The sequence below is a fragment of the Athene noctua genome, chromosome 1, assembly GCF_965140245.1.
Source record: "Athene noctua chromosome 1, bAthNoc1.hap1.1, whole genome shotgun sequence".
Lineage (NCBI taxonomy): Eukaryota > Metazoa > Chordata > Aves > Strigiformes > Strigidae > Athene > Athene noctua.
In genome coordinates this window covers 118,381,791-118,399,651 of record NC_134037.1, presented here as the reverse complement: position 1 = coordinate 118,399,651, position 17,861 = coordinate 118,381,791, and the positions used below count along the sequence as shown (strand labels likewise).

Genomic DNA, 17,861 nt, shown 5'->3' with positions numbered 1-17,861 from the left:
CATACATCCTCCAAAATGATGTTTCTGCTGTTCTCTGCTTCTCTTTTTCTAGAGTGAAAACAACCAATCCTGTGATATAAGCAATGTTTCCCTAGGCAGTAGATTAAGACAAAACTTTAAAATTTCTACTTAATCCAACAAGTTAAATTCAGTTCGCTTGCCATAGCAGATATGACAATGCATTCAAAACTCACTAAGTGTTCCTGCCAGTAGATAAAAGAAATTGATCTTACCATTTTGCATTCATTCAATTATTAGAAGTGTCTGTACTGCTTTCTGTAAGCACATAACATTTGAAAATATATTAGGGGCCACATTGCCAATATGAATCCAGTTTACATTAATAGGAGTCTATGACTTAGGGCCAATCTAACACGTTGAAGCTGTATTTGTAAAAAATGACATATAGGCTTTAAGGGAATCATTTTTGGAGCAGGAAAGTACATATCAAAAGACAGCTTGTTAAATAGGTCGGCATATGAAAGTATATGCAAATTGTCCTAAAAATAAAGTCAACCTAAATTTCTCTATTACATCATGTTGTTGCTTCTGGACTTTAATTACCAGTGAGGTGTATGGATAGTTAAGTTCTACATTTTTAGGAGTCCCACTTACATGTAAGCACAGAAACTGAAGAGACAGAGGAAAAATCCTGTCTTTTTTCACAACTACCTAAAAAGAAAAAAAAAAAGGCAACATACTGTTGCAGATAAAAGTATTCTGAAACTACCAGCTTGGCTGTTTCTAAAACAGGTAGGAAAAGCAATTAATGTGTAGCCATCCAAAAAGGAACTCTGTTTTACGTAAAACCAAATGTAATTTAATATTAAGAATTTAAGGGATTAAAGAGGAAAGCTATTCTCTAGGCCAGCAGTGCCAGAGGCCTGCAACCTAGTATGACCTTTTTTCAGGACTTCTTAAGTTCTCCAGGGCCTTCATAGTCAACATTAAGGAGGTAAAAACTATTTTTACAAATTAAAAGACCTCATGTACAACTAGAGGAATAAAACAGAGCTGCACTATGATGGCACAGTGACCCCGGAAGCAAAATTGGGGTCCTAAAGGTCCATCTTATCCCTCTGTAGAACTCTTGAGTTCACTGGAACGCTGCTCCTCACCATAACGTGCCACCTACGAGAGCTTCTCAACCTCTGTAATGCCTCCTCATCCTCCCTTCAGTCCAGTAACTTAGCAGGTAAAATAAGGGCATTTTATATAAAGAAGCAGCTCTTAAAAGTAATGATCACTGAAATTACACAGTGTCCAAACGAACAAGCATTTCCCTGTAAAGGACTCCTCACGGGCTTTATTTAACGGGTTCAGAATAGGCAGGAAAATACGAGTCTTGCTATTTTAAATTCCAAACAGCTCGCCTAGGCAGAGAAACACTACCGCTTGTGAAGTCACAACTCAGTTCGCATTTTTAAAAATATGTATTTAATACATGGGCTTTCAAAAACATGCTCCGAGGAGCAAGCCGAGCATCCAGCACGAGCCAGTTTGTCAGAAACTCTGGTAAGAGGATGGTGAAGCTCATTTGTCACCGAGCAAGACGGCCACCACACCTCATGGCTACTACTTCATGGAGTAGGGCAACCGTAGCATACGCGGCACCACATAGGGTAGGGCTAGGGCGGGCCTGCTATCATCTCCGTGAGGTAAACCAGCGTGTGCCGCGTCGCTACTCTCCTTCTCACCTCTGCCTCACGGCGCTTCGCGTCAGGTGTCGAGGCTGGAGGCGGTGTGTGTGACCCGCGGAACGCTGCCCGGCCCGAGGGAGCGGCTGTGGGAGCCCTTCCCGCGCAGGGCCGGCGGGAAGTTCCCTCCGCGCAGCGCGCTGCACCCGCGGCTCCCCTCAGGCGGCGCCGCCCCGCCCGGCCCCTCACAGCCCCAACATGGCGGCGGGGCGCCGCACCTGCCCCGCCTCAGGGCACCGCCGGCGGGCGGGCGAGCGAGGGCAGGGAGCGGCGGAGGGCCCCGCCCCGCCTCGCTCCGCCGCAGGGCTCCGGCCGCTGCGGGGTCGGTAGGGGGCGTCCGGGGGCTCCGGTAGGAGCCGGGACCGGGTCTGTTTCGCTGAAGGCCCGCGGGGGGGGGGGGGGGGAGGAGAGCGAGCGGGTGCCGGCACCGCAGCGGAGCCAGCGGACAGACAGACGCACAGACGGACGGACGGGGCCGAGCCGCCGCGAAAAGGCGCTGCCGGGACTAGCAGCAGCAGCAGCAACCACCGCCGCCCGCACCGGCCCCGCCGCAGGTAGGAGCGGACAGCGCGGGGCGGGGGCCGCTCCCCGGGACAGGGCGGCCCCGGGCCGAGCCCAGCAGGTGCCCGGCGGGAGCAGCTCGGCCCGGCCCGCCGCTGTCTTCTCCCCGCGGCGACGTGCGTCCCGTGGCTCGTCCCTTCTGGGTCTCCCCACACCCCCCCGCTCTCCTTGCGGACGGGGAGCTTTTACCAAAAAATCGCTTTGCCGCCCCAAAACGTGCGATGGCAGGACGGTCGCACCGCCTGCGCCTTGCTCAGCGCCGCGCCGGGGTGCCCGGTGGGGTATCAAGTGCTGTGTTATTTTAAACTCCACTGACTTTCCCCCCCCCCCCCCCGCCCCCAACCCCTCGTCAGCTGGATAAACGACAAGGGGCTGGAAGCACGGTCAAACCTCACCCTCTTCTTGCAGGAGAAAAGGGGCAGCGCCCCGGCCGCTTCCCACAGGTAGGGGCTGGGCGGGCGCCCTGCGCTCGCAGCCGGGGCAGGACCCGCTCCCGGAGGTGCTGACCGCGTCCTCCGGCCAAGGAGAGCGCTAAAAATATTCCCGCTTTATTTGGTGGTTTGTTTTTTTTCTTTCTTTCTTTCAAGGTTCATGATGTTGACAGCTACGTTCTTGGCTGGTCTCATTCTTATTACAGTACATTCGCAGGAAACTGAGGAAACCATAACATACACGGTAAGGTTTAATAGAGTTTGAGATAATTACTGCTTTGCAGGGATTCTTCCCTAAATGACCCTTAAGAAAAACCAAATTTCTTGCCAATGTATAGCATGAAATACAGAGTTCTTTGAGTTCGAATGTTAACCATAAAATAAGCCGTTCCTGCACTGCAACGAGTTTTAAAGTTGAAGTTGACAGGATTGAACAAAATAGGCTACAACTGCCTGTTCTGAAAAGCTTATCTACAGACTGAGCTTGATGAACTGAGCAAAATTATGTGGTTTTAATATTCTTAAAATGCATTTTCATAAAGACAGGGTCCTTAGGACCTTCACTTGAAATATATGGAATCTGACAAATAATTAGGTCAAACATTCTTCTGTGTTTTCTTTTGGATATTTCAAGCTAGTTTTAACAGAATGTAAGTACTTCAGAATTCAGTGCTCTTAATGAAGCATCTAAGTCCTGGAGTGATCATAGGACTGTTAGTTTCTGAGCTGGTTCTGAGTAGTGGTTTTTGCACGGCTTGATAAAATTGTACGAGAACACTGGAAATAGGTTCTGCTTGTAACCAAGTGATAGGGTGAGAGATTTAAAGGCCTTTTTGTAAGGTGTTTTTTTTTTTTTTAATCTGCTTGTATTCAGTCTTTGGCTTGCATAATGCATGTCATAGAAGGAGTGGCAATTACATCGGCTTGGGCCGGGGAAAAACCCACATTTTCACATCTGATTACAGTTGTAATCCCTGCAACTTGCTTCATATGGGTGGACCTCTGAATATGTGTACAGACATTAGCGCAATGCCACACAAGCAGAAAATTCTGCACACATGCAAAAAGTTAGAGAACCACAGCCAAAGACTGAGATTGTGTCTTATACAAGTAATCCTACTGAAGTCAGTGGGATGGCTCAAGCAAGTAAATATTGCAGAGTTGGACCTTATTGTAGAAGACTGAGCTCAAAGAAGCCTCAAGTGAGCATCAGGAAGTCAGTCAACACTGGGCTTTAGAAGCAATAGATTTTTTTTTAAGGTTGGGAGTACTTCTATTTAGAGGCTTCTGGGATTTTTAAGTCCCTGTATATAAGTGGAAACTGAAGGTCTAATTACCTTTTGAAAATCCAGACTAACATAGGGATCCTATCCCTCCCTTTTTTACACTTATTACATATTCTGTCTAAAAAATTAATTAGCATTTTCTGATAAGCTTACATAGCTTTGTTTATACCAGTGGAAAATTTCTAGCATGCATATATGACTTGGGTTCCTATACTCCATTTTCCACAAGGTCTTAGCATTTAGGTGCTTCAGTGACCACGAGACTCTAATCATGTAAAAAAACCCCAAACCTTAGCTTTTGGAGATTTTACTCAGGGATGCTACTGTTTCTCATGTGTACATTGGATTAATTTAGGGCCAAATCCTTTTCTGCTGTAAAAGTCCCTTCAGCTGCAGTAATAGATGGACTTGGCTCCTTACAGTTAAATAGACAGTACTTCTGTTGTGCATTAACAGGAATTGGGTGATTCAGTAAATGCATGAATTAGCTGTTTTCCTTTGGGTTTGCGTTTTCATAGCTACAGTAACTTTGGTGTTGTCAACTCAGCATGTAGTCATTCCTTTAGAAATCGACAATTGTAATACAATTTGCTGTCCGCTTACCCCTTTGGAAGAAAAAGCCTCCAAAGTGACAACTCGCTGCTCTGTTGGAAGATCGCTGGCATCACCTGCAAATGAACAAAATGCTTTCAATCCCATTGCTGAGTCCGTGTCTGTTAGTAACAAGTTCCTCAAAATAACTTGAGGATAGTGCATGGGACAAGTGGATCTCGGCATCGGAAGGTCAAATTTGTCACTTGTGTGGTTGCTCTGCAGCAGAGGAGTTGCAACAAGATTTAGCTTGCTTGACTGTGACTAATTACATTAGCCGACTCAATTCTTTTTTTCTATAGGGCCATTAAAGTAATATCCTAAGCAGCATAGTGTGCATATGCACCTTCGTAGCACGGCTCAGTTGATTCATTGATCTTATAAACGTGTCTGCTGTAGTTGGCAGCATTGTGACACTTTGCTAACCAGTTTCCATAACTGTCACCTGTGATTAAAATTACTGCCCTCCAGACAATTTAATGTTTTTGAGCAGAGTGTTAATGAAGATGCCACCCTAACTGCAGGGCAGAATATTTAAAATTCTTCCTGAACTTGCTAGTCAGCAGTGATATGAATGGTTGCTGAGCATGGTCTTGTTGGAATTTTGCAGTCTTATTTATGTAAGTAGTCCCACTGTTACAAACTCTAATGGTTTATTGTATGTCTCACAATATAAATTGTTCTTCCTAGACTGCAGTTCCTGGAGTCATGTGATTAAAAAGCACGTGAATGAATTTCCAGCTGTCATGGGATCCTTCCCCATTGCTAGAGTGCTGATGGGAGAGAGGATGAAGTGTGGTGCCTTCAAGGCCCATTAATCCCTCTGGCAAACCAGGTCTCAGGAATGAAAGATATTCGCCTGTTGGAAGGCAGCAAACAAGATGAAAATTCAGAAAAATTTGCTTCTTTTTCATAAGATTTTCATGCTGGTCAGCTGGGTCAATCCAAAGGTTCACTTGTTCCAGGGTTTGCCCAATGACAAGTTTTAAAAGAGTGTATAGGAGCAAGGCAAGGAGTGAGTGATGCTTTTCTCACTTTGTTCCCCAGCTGCAATAAAACCTACCTACTCACAGCAAACCATAACTCAGGAACTTCCTGAGATAGAGGATCTCTCTGTATGTACTTGTTCCTGCACAGCAATGCTGTACCAGCAGCCATTTTTCTAGCTTACCAAGGTACACAAACATTGCATTTCCTTTAGTGTCAAACTTTGAGTTTGTTGAAACGTGCTTGATTATTTTTCCAAGATAATCACAAGTAGGCTAATTTTTAAATTTTTTTTTTTCTCTCTGTAGCAATGCACAGATGGCTATGAATGGGATCCTGTTAGGCAACGGTGTAAAGGTACAGTAAATAAATTTCAAAGACAGACTTGCCATCGGTATTCATTAAATATTGTCATTACACACCCCTCTTTTGGAGAAGGAGGTGTGCTTGCATGTCTCTTCGTGTTAGATATATTCATGGCTGTTGCAGAAGGTTCGACTGTTAAAAGCATGACTTGTGTTGTTGCTAACCACAGATATTGATGAATGTGAAATAGTCCCAGATGCATGTAAAGGTGGGATGAAATGTGTTAACCACTATGGAGGATACCTCTGTCTACCTAGAACAGCGCAAATTATTGTAAATGAGCGAGAAGAAGCAGCAGCTGAATCCACTAGTGGTCGAAACAACGTCATTCGACGGACTCCAGCTGATCCTCACCGTGCCCCTCCAAACCCAACTCATCAAATCCAGTGTGCAGCTGGATATGAGCAAAGTGATCACAATGTGTGCCAAGGTAAGCAAGCTGCCCTGTGTTTTGCTTTCAGTGTCACTGGAGTGTATGTGATAACAAATCTAAAGCCTGGAAAATGACAGCCTGGAACCCTTGCCTTTACTAGAATATATTGTTGCACCATTAAACCAGACACATACTCACTTAACATACATAAATAAAAAAAGTACATGCTGGTATTGTTCAAGGTAACAGGACTTCAGTTGATTGCAGCCTTACAGCCTGTTCCATCTCTTTCAGGCTAACAGGTAAAATTAAGTCTGTTGTCTGTAGATCCTCAAAAAAACCCTTAATCAAAGTAAGCAACTTCAGTCAAACATCTCGTATTGTATTCCGTATGTCTAGGAGAGGTGGTGCTTTGAAAAGAGCAGGCAGCACAGCAAGTTGTGTTATAGATAATTTCTAAAGATTTGCCAAACTGTGTGTTCTTCAGTAAGTGAATGCTGAACGGGACAAAAAATAACCACCATGTGAACTTTTGCTGAGACCAGATTGCAATGGAGAAGAATACGGTGTTTTTATTATGGACAAAGAATATTTCTCAAGTAGTAGGAACCAAACATCTGAACAGCTTGTGCTCTTCTGATCTCTATGGAAGTAGTTCTGCGCAGACCCTGCCAGCTTACTTCCAGTCATAGTCTAACCAGTCTCTGAAACTATGGCAATGAAGAGCTTTCATCTGAGTGTACATACACCACACGCAGTGCCAAAATTCTCAGGCTATTAGCAATGTTAATTGTATGCATTCAGGGACCAGACTCAAGCGCTACTGTAAACTAAGACTGTTTCATTTATTATTTTATATAAATAGTTTACTCTTATACTTGCTGAAGTAACAAACGTTTTGTCCGCTGTTTTGTTTTCTTTCATAAAAATATATTCTACTCCTTGTTCACAAACTTGGTTTCCAGGCATGGTAGTGGGATACCCGTGCAAACAGAGGGCAAAACTTGACCTCATGGTTCATCTTTTCCACTTTGTGGCCCATAACAGTATAATCATATAAAATAGTACTTGAGTGACTGTAATCAGGGTGAGCTGTAATATATAGTGGTAGTTCCTTTCTGCCTGGTATTCATGTACACAGAACATTATTTATCACCAGTAAGTAAATTCCCTGTCATTTTGAAGCATAGTAATCATCATGGAGGCTGGATAAGTTATTTTTGTAGGCAAAGCCTCAGAGTTGCATTTCTGGCTTATCTGCTTATGTTCAACATTTCTGTCACTCTAATTCAAGAATGTCAAGTAAAGAACCTACCGCAGGAGGTTGGTACCACAATCCCCCTTAACCCTGAGCATTCACTTAGGGTGATCAAGAGAAGATCAATGCCAAGGGTGACAAAGCATTTCTTCCTTAGTTAAATTCAGCAAAAGCAGCAGCAGAACCAGGAACAGAATACTGGACTGCTGTGTTTGATCCGGCACTCCCTTCCTCAGGTGGTGCTGTGTTTTTCTAGCTGGCACTCATCTTTGAATTGCAATAAACTGCTTCAACTTTAACGTGGAACAACGTTTTTGCTTGATTAAAAAAAAATGCAAGTAATGCTAGAAGATTTCCAAACATGAAGATGACTTTTGCTACAGTGGCTTTAGGTGTGTAAGTCAGGGATAGCATAGGAAACTTTACCAGGGTGTAGTACCAATACTTTATGTTCTGAATAAAGGTTGAAAGTTAGGGTTAATTAGGAGACTAAAAACTGGTTGAGGTTTTTGTTTTGTCAAGGAGTAGATTGGTGGTGATACATTACTATTATTTTACTTCATGCTCTGGCTTCCTAAAACTTACAACTAAATATTTATATTCAAATCACAAACTTTTGGTTAATTTAGAAGGACAGTTAACCGTTGTTATAGTACCAGAACTTGTAACTAGCAGACACATAAACTATGGTGAAATCTTGGGCTTGACTGAATCAAGAGTTTTGCTACTAATTTCCTTATGCCAAAATTTCAATCTAAATGCAGAAAGCATGGAAATATTAGTGTTTAAAAGCTGAAATGTATTGTACTGAATGAATTCCAGCTGGGAAAAGGGTAGTGGACAGTGTGCTTGAAAGAAAGGATAAAAGACTTTTGGAGCACTTAAAGCATGCATTCAACTTCATGATCTTCATGCTTTTCACTGCTGAAAATATCTTCTAAAAGATAATCTTGATCAGCAATGGTCCCACTGTGGATTTATTTAATTATGGTTAAAAGACTTTGCTATGATAACTGCTCAAGGCTCCTAGGGAGTGTAACTTACACATATAGTCACACTTAAGCTTGTTTTATTGTTTAGTAAATCAAATATGAAGTCCAGCTCCTTCTAATTGTTTGCAGATGTATGACATTTTCCTTCCAGTCCAGCAGCACTAAGTATTTTATAACCAATGTGAAAGTGTGGAGACCTCTGTTTAAAACAATAACATGCTCTGAGGAGCTGTATTACTGACATCATACGAGAGTATGAGGAGCCTTCTGTTTTAATACAAATGTCCACTCCCTTTTTAAACATTGAATAGCGAGGGTACGATAGGCCAAACACGCTCATGTTGCTTTCTGTGCTTGGAATAAACACTCATAAATGACACTAGTCCTGTAGTGTGCTGAGCTTCAGCCTTAAGTAAAGCACAATGCAGTGGGGCCAGATCCTATTTCTATTGACAGGAATGAGAAGCATTCAGAGAGGCACATGATTCTCCACACTTCTTAATTTGCCAAAACATGGCCATATGCCTGAATTACAAACGATACTTAATACCTTCTTAACTTCTGACCTGAAGAAAACAAGTGACAACTACTATGTTTATCAGTGTTGGAGAGATTTCTGTCTGCAAAGCATGCTGCTATTTATCAGAGACCACGTAGCACATGAATAGCATAGATGGCAGGTTGATAGCAAAGCACACTGCCTGACAGAAGACAACTCCATGGAAATGACTGCCTTTTCCTATGATATACATAACTTTTATAACCGCTAGTGATCAGAAACGTGTTCTTGTGTAATTGTCTTGACATTAAAAGCGTGGCTAGCAAAAATTTCCTGGGAAATTCCTCAGATAGTATACATGAGCAGTAAGTACCAGGAAGTCCCAAAGCTGATGAAAAGATGAGAGGAAGTTACTCTGGAGTAAGATCTACGTAGAGTATGTAAAGAGCAGTTGAGTTTTGTGCTTCAACTTAAAACGCTTTCACTGCACCTTAAATTCTGAGTTTATGACCTTAACTAATCCCTCTTTTCCCTGTCTCTGCAGAGTAAGTTCACACTTCACTGTCACTTCTAAATTTGCCCTCAACGAAGGGCTGCTGAATGAGTCACTAAGGTAGATTCCCATGTAGCACCTGCCAGCACTTTCAGGAAGCCACTCAGGTGTTCTGACCTGTCGTGGTGAGAGTATCACTCACATCAGGAAGAGCAAAAAACAGAGTAAGAAATAAGCAAATTGCTGAGTTAGCTCATATTCAAAGACACTTTTTGCCTAATAAAAAACATAAATAGCTGCACTCTGTTGCCTGCATACAAGACTGAATCGTATTTCTACTGTGTTGTTACGCTCTTTGTGATTTGAGTCCACTCCTATTGAAGTCAAAAGAAAATCACCCAATTAATTCAATTTTGTCAAATCTAGGCTGCAAGAAACTACTAGCTTTTTCTAGAATGTTAATGACACTTGAATGGAAAAAAAGACCAAGCAAAGGTACCAAATAACCTGTAAAACTGAGAAGGGAAAAGAACTTATTTTTCCTTCCATTCCTATCATGCTGGCAATACAAGCAATAAAGTAAGAAAACTTTTGCTCCTTGGATAAATTGTCTTCCTATATTTCTCAAGTCTCCTTATAACCCTTTGTGCTACTGTGACTGTAAATTACAGGGGGGAGACAGATTGTTAAAAAATATATTAATGCTTTCTTACATGGAAGAAACACCTTTTTCCAGATAGTTCTGCCTCGTCTTAGTGGATGTTGGTTGCTTTTTTACTTCTCGGGGGGGGGGGGGGGGGGGAGGAAAGGAATTAATTTGTATTCTATGCTGTAGTTATTTTTTTCATGCAAAATAATTTTAGGGAGCTTTTCACTGATAGGAGTTGGGGAGGGGGGTGTTATTTGGTTTTCCAGTATTTTTCAAAGTAACTTACTGTACTCAATCTAGGCTTTTATCTCGAGAAGTTAACCTGGTGTAAATAAGACTAAGTTTTTCATCTCTAGATTCTTTTTTTTTTTTTTTTTAATTTTAAGGAGTGAGGGAAAAGGGGAAAAAGGTAATGCAGTTAATGATCTTTTGTTTTCCCTACAGAAATAACTTCATATTTTATATATGTATATATGTCTGGGATGTGCAAGTGGCATCTAAGGACATAAGAATGGAGTAATTGCAGGTGCACTCAATCTGGCCCTTGGCAGAACGGGTTCATGTTGGAGAGCCTGGGTGTGCCTCTGGCAGGTTGCTCTTCATTGACATTTTGGCTGGGGTGCAGAGTGCACTTCTGAAATGCACCTCCTAATGAGCTCCACTTAACACGCTTTGATTTGCCTCACTGAGCGGTCTTGGAACATGCCAACCAGATCCCATTCAGATGAAACTAAACCTGAAATGCACCGCAGGAGTGCTGCTAATACGCCCCAAGCCACTAACGAGTGTTCAGGCTCCAGGACCAGACTAGACAGAGCCCCAAGACCCTCAGAAATGCAGGTACTGGGACACTGGAGCCTCTGCACCAACTTCTGATCTGCTCCTGTGGGTCCACGCTACTTCCTAATCTAGACATAACCTAAAATACACCTATAGTATTTTCTAAGGCTGGCCCTGGAAATGTTTTGGAGAGCCTTTTGCAAAATATTGCCCTTGGTTTAAGGAGCACTATAAAAAATTGCCTTCAGGACCACTCTTAAAAGAGCCTGAGTTGTGACAAGTTCACTTCCAGAGTTGTTCCTCCCAACAAGACCTGTTTAGTTTGAGGACAGGGTGAGGTGAGAGGCTGTGGTAGGAAAAATAAGGACTAGTTACCTGTTTTAGGATGCCATCGGTTGGTCAGAGCACCTGCTTGGGCACAGTTCAGATGTCCATATGTTTGCTGCAGTACTTCAGCAAGTGGAGAGTACTTGTTGCCAGCAGTAGCCACTCTTAAGAGACTGACCTGGTTATACATGCCATTTGAATACTAATTACTTGGAAAAGCCGTAAGAATTTTGCCAGTCTGAGAGAATCCGCAGAAGGATACAAGCTGACATTTGCACAGCTCTTTGTACCAAGTGTTCATAGAAGCCAATTAATTTCTTGTACATTTGGGTATGCCATGCAGCGATCATCTTTCCTCAGCGCATCCTGAACCAACTGTTCAAGCTGTTAGTCTGTGAAACTGCTGGGTTTTGCTGCAAAGAGTCCTCTCTGGAGCATCTCTGTAATAGCCCTGAGGGACCAGAGAGGAGGTCACAAAAAGCTATCTTGTTTTGAGGGCCTGGTTTGGGGCATTTTCAGAATTTGGCCACTCTGAATCATCTTCCCATCTGTGCTGTTTGCACAGCTGTGAGTGTCGTGTCAAGACCTTGGATAGATATCCTCTGTTCTGTCTGACCATTTTACTGTGAACATCCATCACAAGCACAAATACTAGCAGCTGCTTTACTTCCTTTAGTCACTTACTGCTTTTCCATTATTCTGACCCCTGCAGGAATATGCTCGGTACATTGCAGCTAAAGACTCAGACCATATGCTAATCACACTAAGTGGCCTAGATTCAGGCAAGCTTCCGAAAGTTGTATTTACCTTTGCTTCCTGAATTACGAGTATGCAAGCAAGCACTAAACTTGAACTTTAAGTAAATTCATTAGCAGTTCCTAAGGCTTCTTATTCAAGAAAAATGGCATCATACTGTAATCACATCGACTGTCATACTTTCAAGTTTGATTTGTTGATTGTAAAGCCTGTTTGCTTAGGAGCTCTGAGGAGGCTAATTTTTTGACAGACAAAAGATAACAAATGTATTCAGAAGGCTCCAGGGCCTGAAGAAAGTCCAAGCTTCCAGCCATCTGTCCTCCTTCAGAATTTCACTCTCTAAGCTGGAGGTCTTTTTCAGAATGCAATCAGGAATAACACCAGATAGCAAAGGGGAAGGATGTGCTTATGTCTGTCTGATCCTGACTGGACATCCCAGTATACTTGGCACCCCATTAAAAGGCACGGAGTATTTATTTATCTCTTTGAGGAATTCCCTGTATTTGTTGCAAACGCTTGGACACAAGCAGCCTAAAGGTCAGTAAACCGACAAGGAATGAGAGCTATGATCTGTTGCGTTTAGTAGCATCAGTATAAAACATGATTTGTGGGAGTTCAAGCTGGCTTTTGTTCCCAGTTTCAATACCTGCTGTCAATGAACTGTGGTCTACTACAGAAAGTTTCCCTCGCAGTAACAGCAGCGTGAGAGAGAGCATCCTGGCAGCTACTTTTAGCACCACTCTTGGATAATCTTATAGTGATACTATAGCCACTTGGTGAATAGATTTTTCCTCCCATACATCCATGAAAGAATTAGATAGCTGTGTTCGCAGTGGGTTTGCTTGGAGCAGGTCTGCAGTTACTTCATCCTGCACTGCAGTTCTTGAGCCTGCAGAAAAAGGTAGTGTGTTCCTCCTTTCTCCAGTTGTTTGCTAAGGGTAATTTCCTCTCAACCAACACGTTTTTCTCTGTTTTCAAACCTGATTCCTGCTTCAGATCACTTACTATGTAATTGAAATGTTCTTATCAGTGTTTTATTTTCATTTTTGAAGTTTGGGTTACCAAGTCACCTTTTCTGACTCTAGAACAATTCTGCAGGATCTCAGCATTACAAAGTTTTTAAAGGCCCAAGATATTTCTCGAGCATCTCCAACGATGGGATGTGAATTTAGCAAGCTGGAAAACAAGAGGTGGAGTTCAAAACTTATTTTTCTTATTTTCTCTTTCCAAGTGATTTTCTTCATTTCTTTTTCATGCTGGCAAAGAACGATGGCAGCTACAGCTTTTCTTTGCCTTTCTATGTATGACAAAATCATCTACAGGAAGATCAAAGCTTCCTACAAATACAGAAGTGGTCTATTCAGTTCTTCACTGTACCACCTAGGGATGCCTGTGTTCTTCTGCATGTCCTTCACTAAGGAAGAATATCTGCTGCACTGTAGTCAAGCAAACCAGTCTCCACCTTTACTTCAGTTAAATCAGTATGTTGTTTAGTCTTGCTATTTTGCCATTTCCCTATTGCCAAGGACGATGAGAACATGGTACTACTAGGACCCCATACTAGCAAGGTATTTTTGGTCTGGAGGAAACCACCAGAGAGTAATTTTTGAGTTCACCTTACTGGGTTGTATCTCAAACATTCTGTGTATTTTGTGGTGTAGTCAACTGTTCTTGGACAGCACTTTGTCATAGCAACCCCTCTGTCCTGTGTACATGTTAATAATGTTGAGTAATAACTTTTAGGTTTTGTTCATGGCTTTCGTATAAGTTGAGCTTGTCAATCTCCTTTCATTGTACTTAAAGAATATTTATTCTCATTTTCCCTCTGTGATGCTTTTCGAGCTATTTTTTCTGGACTATCATTTATGCATGTTCTGTAATAATTCATACAAGATTTAAGCATCCTTCAGCTCAAGGGTTCTTATCAAAGGGAGGTTTGCCACATAACTCTCAAAATTCAGTTGCTTCTATCCACAAGATTGAAAGATCTGAACTTGGCTAGTAAGATCTCTTCTCTGTGTGTGTGACAAGAATATAAGGAATAGGTAATTGGTCATATAAAGTTCATGGATTGAAATCATGACATTTCACAAAGATTGTATCTGATTTCATCTTTAATTTGCTAAGTTTTATTTTCAGAGCAGCCAGAAAGCTGGAGAGAAAACTTATTTGTCATAGTTCAATATACAGCAAAATTTAACCTGAAAGAACATGCTAAATGTGCAAGAATCCTGCTTGTACCTTCATTTACATTTTAGCATTACTAAAAATACAAGAGGGATTTGCAAATTACAGAGCTGTGAAGTAGTTTAGCATACATGTAGTTATTATAAAATACCTTTATGCTTGTTCACATTTGTGTTTTGTTGATCTGAAATCATGTTAAAAGTTGGTTCTGTGGTAAATATAGTGGAGAAATGTCTAATCTTTGTTATGTATAATTATATGGTAAAACCTGTAGCTTTGAAGCTGAACGTTACTGAGAAAACAATGTGTTGCTCACACTTTTGTAAGCTACAATGCTGAGAAGTTCTTGAGGCCCTGAAATAAGTTAGGCCTTTTCTGGCATAATGTATCCCAGTCTCTTAATTAGACATTTTTAAAACTACATCTTCAGTAGACCCTTATCTGTTGCTGTTACAGAATACTCAAAATAATTAATTTCACCTAACTGAAAAATGCCCCATAACTATTCTGCAGTTGGAAGGTGGGGTGTTTATTGTTTTGGTGGGGTTTTTTGGTTTGGTATTGGTTTGTTTGGGGGTTTTTGTTTGGTTTGGGTTTGGGGCTTCTTGTCATTGTGTTGGGTTTTTTTATACAGATTTCTTATTTTCATTTCTTACTGTCAAACCACTAGTTTTTAGGAGGTAGAAAAAATAGTGCTTGTTTGGTCAAGGATAGTGGTGATGGTCAACCACATAAATAAGTAAAATTCATTAATAGGATAATAAAGGATTCACTGTATGAAGGTATATCTCCTGGAAAGAGAATTTTAGTTTGGGAAACTCCAAATCTGTCATAATTAACTTCTGATTTTAAAAAAATTCATGCCTTTGAGTGAATGTATCTAGGCATCATTGAAGCCTATTTAAATCAGTTCTGAAAAGAAGACATGGATGAAATTTCTTTTATAAACTGAATTTAATCTGAAGTAAACTTCTAGTCTAATGCATGACCCAGTAGGATATGAGATAAGCAAATCTGACATTGCACTTGAGCATGTTTAGTCCATGCCTGAACAGATGTTCTTGTTTCCTGAGTACAAACATAACTTGTTCAAGGATTTTTATATGCACATGCCTGCATGGGTGGGATTTCTGTTAACAGGTAACTGGGCATAATCTGTGTGGTCCAATCACAATAGATAGTGAAAGCAACGGAGGGGACGACGATTTTAGTTTCAAGCCTGAATGGCTTCAAGAATTTTTTTGTGTGTCCATCAATACCAGTAAAATCTTCAGCCTCAGTTTTCAAAGTAATTGATCACTGTCTACCCATGTATCTTTTCTTTCAAAAAGACGGTCTTTATGAAGGAGAACTGGCTTTCTGCTGGCCTCCGAGTAAATAGTCAGCTCACCTACTTCAATACTATTGACACCTAAATTCCACTACCAGCTTTAACTTTCACCAAAAGAAGAACTTTGATAAGTCAGACTGCTGTGTAAAACTGGTGTTTATATGAAGATTTAGAGGTTTGCTTTTCAGTAATTAAAATTCACAAGAGTTAAAGAAATGAAGGGGGAAAAAAATAAGACATCTTACGGGATGAAAAATTACCATGTCAGAAAAACAGTAAGATGGACAATCAATTACTGCATATCTCTGAGCATTAACAATTTAAAAAGGAAGCCTCATCAATACTGTAACAGCTGCCTGTTCTAACAGAAGTAGTTAGAATTGGAAAATGCAGGACTTTTGACAGGTAGCAATTTTCTGTATGGTTTTAAAGAGGTTGCCAGTAAGCTAACATTTAATAACAGACTTGCACAGAGGAAAGGAATAAAACATGGCAAAGCGAGCAGAAATTTAAGTGTGATTTTAGCTGACTTGACCTAGCTTATAAAACTATCTTGATAGAAAGATGGAAAAAGCAATCTCTTTCTTGTCTAGACTTACTCCGTGGAGAATTTTGAGAATCTGAACTGCATTAGAAAAGAGATGGAATTAAATACACATTTAGAAGGAACAAATATAGTTCAGTATTTGGAGAAGGTTCATCTGAGTTGATAAAGAGAGCGTCATTTCAAGAAATAGGTATCTTTGTCAAGTGCCTTGAAAAAATAGTTACTGAGTTCTACATCAATTTTGAAACCATTTTGTTTTGCACCTACATTACCTGATCTTACTTGTACTTTTATATCTTGTAGTATTTAAAAAGCACTTTCCCAGTAGATGAATTTGTTCTCAAAGGACTTTCTTATCAGAAGGAAGTTTTCCACATAGCTTTTAGATGATAAAGGTGAACCAGATAAAACGAGGTATTGCCTGTCACAGTAGTTAAAAGCAGTAATATTTCAGTAGGCAGTGTTGCACTTAGTGCAGCGTCGCATCAGAAATAAGCAGGGCTTTGGAGCACCCACTGATCTGCCCCTGTAGGCTGTGGAAGATACCTTACTTTATTCTTCCCAGAAGTTGTTGGAGAATCAGGAAAGTGTGCAAAGTCCAGAATCATTCCTGTTTCCAAGGGTGAAGAAAAAACACATCTTATTTGAAGTCATCCTGCTTGTATTTAGCCTGAATCTGGCTCTTCCTCAATCTTATCTGGCTTCATTTGATGGATCAAGACAGATTTTCTTTCCAGCTCACTCCTTGTATGTTACTTGAGTAGACAAAAAGTTCGGGATGGTTGCAAGACCCTAAGATATTGCCTGGTATTTTGTACCTGCTGCAGAGAGCACTGTACAAGCAGATATAAATGATAGGCTTAAGTCAACAACATTGTACTGATTAAGCCTCTCTTGGGCTGCTGGGCTAATCAGAAGCAGGAGAGCATTACAGTTCAAATGGGCCTGACTTGGAAGAGAGTTATAACCATCCTCCTGATACGGTTTGTGCATTGCAAAAGTTGGGTGCAGGAGAAAACCTTCTGGTTTTCACATTGTAAACACTGTTTGACCATTCTATAAACAATCCAGAAAATGTATTCATAGGTGTTAATCTGTTATTCAGCATGTGGGAAATCATGATTTTGGGGAAGGGGCTGCTTTTTTGTGTGTGTGTTCCAAGATAAAGTATTCCTTCATCAGAAACTATGGCTCCGTATGCCTCTAAAAGGGAAAAGTCCCCCTTTCTAGAAGATACATTTATGAAAAGGTTGCTTCATTGTGTATTTAAATCAAAATGTTCTCTCCATTATGATTACACTTACATTGCAATATTCACCGTTAAGAGAATCTCTTCATTACTATGTATGCAGATTTATAAGGCTCCAGGCACCTTTGAAATAAATTGAAAGCACAGCCATGTAATAAAGCCAAAACCAGAAACTAGCCAAGGAGATCCACCCAGCAACACCCTCGAACACCCTCAGCCTCTTCCCCTAAGCACAGCTTTAGAACACTAGCCTTGATCTTGATCGCTTTCTCCACCCTTGTGAAAGTTTCCTGGGGGATTCCCCAGCTCGCAGAGAAGCCAGAGCCATGCGAGTGGCTGTTCATGATGCAGAAACAGTTCACTTGCTGGATTTTCTTACCTATCAAACATCTCTTGGGGAGTGCCACTGTTTGCCATACTGCTCCAGCCCCTTTCAGGGGGAATATTGCAAACGAGGAGCAGAAAGCAACAGCAGAAATCAACACTTAGGGGATGACAAGGG

General features: G+C 41.3%; 1 protein-coding gene across 1 annotated transcript in view; it reads left to right on the top strand.

Annotated features, from left to right (window-relative positions):
• The first annotated feature begins 2,099 nt into the window (after nucleotides 1-2,099).
• Nucleotides 2,100-17,861, top strand: part of EFEMP1 (EGF containing fibulin extracellular matrix protein 1) — a 49,704-nt gene continuing 33,942 nt past the window's right edge. The window contains exons 1-4 of the mRNA XM_074908228.1: nucleotides 2,100-2,251; nucleotides 2,846-2,933; nucleotides 5,862-5,910; nucleotides 6,089-6,349. Coding sequence (XP_074764329.1) covers nucleotides 2,850-2,933; nucleotides 5,862-5,910; nucleotides 6,089-6,349 — 394 coding nt within the window. The 5' untranslated portion in view covers nucleotides 2,100-2,251; nucleotides 2,846-2,849. The remainder of the gene's footprint in view (nucleotides 2,252-2,845; nucleotides 2,934-5,861; nucleotides 5,911-6,088; nucleotides 6,350-17,861) is intronic.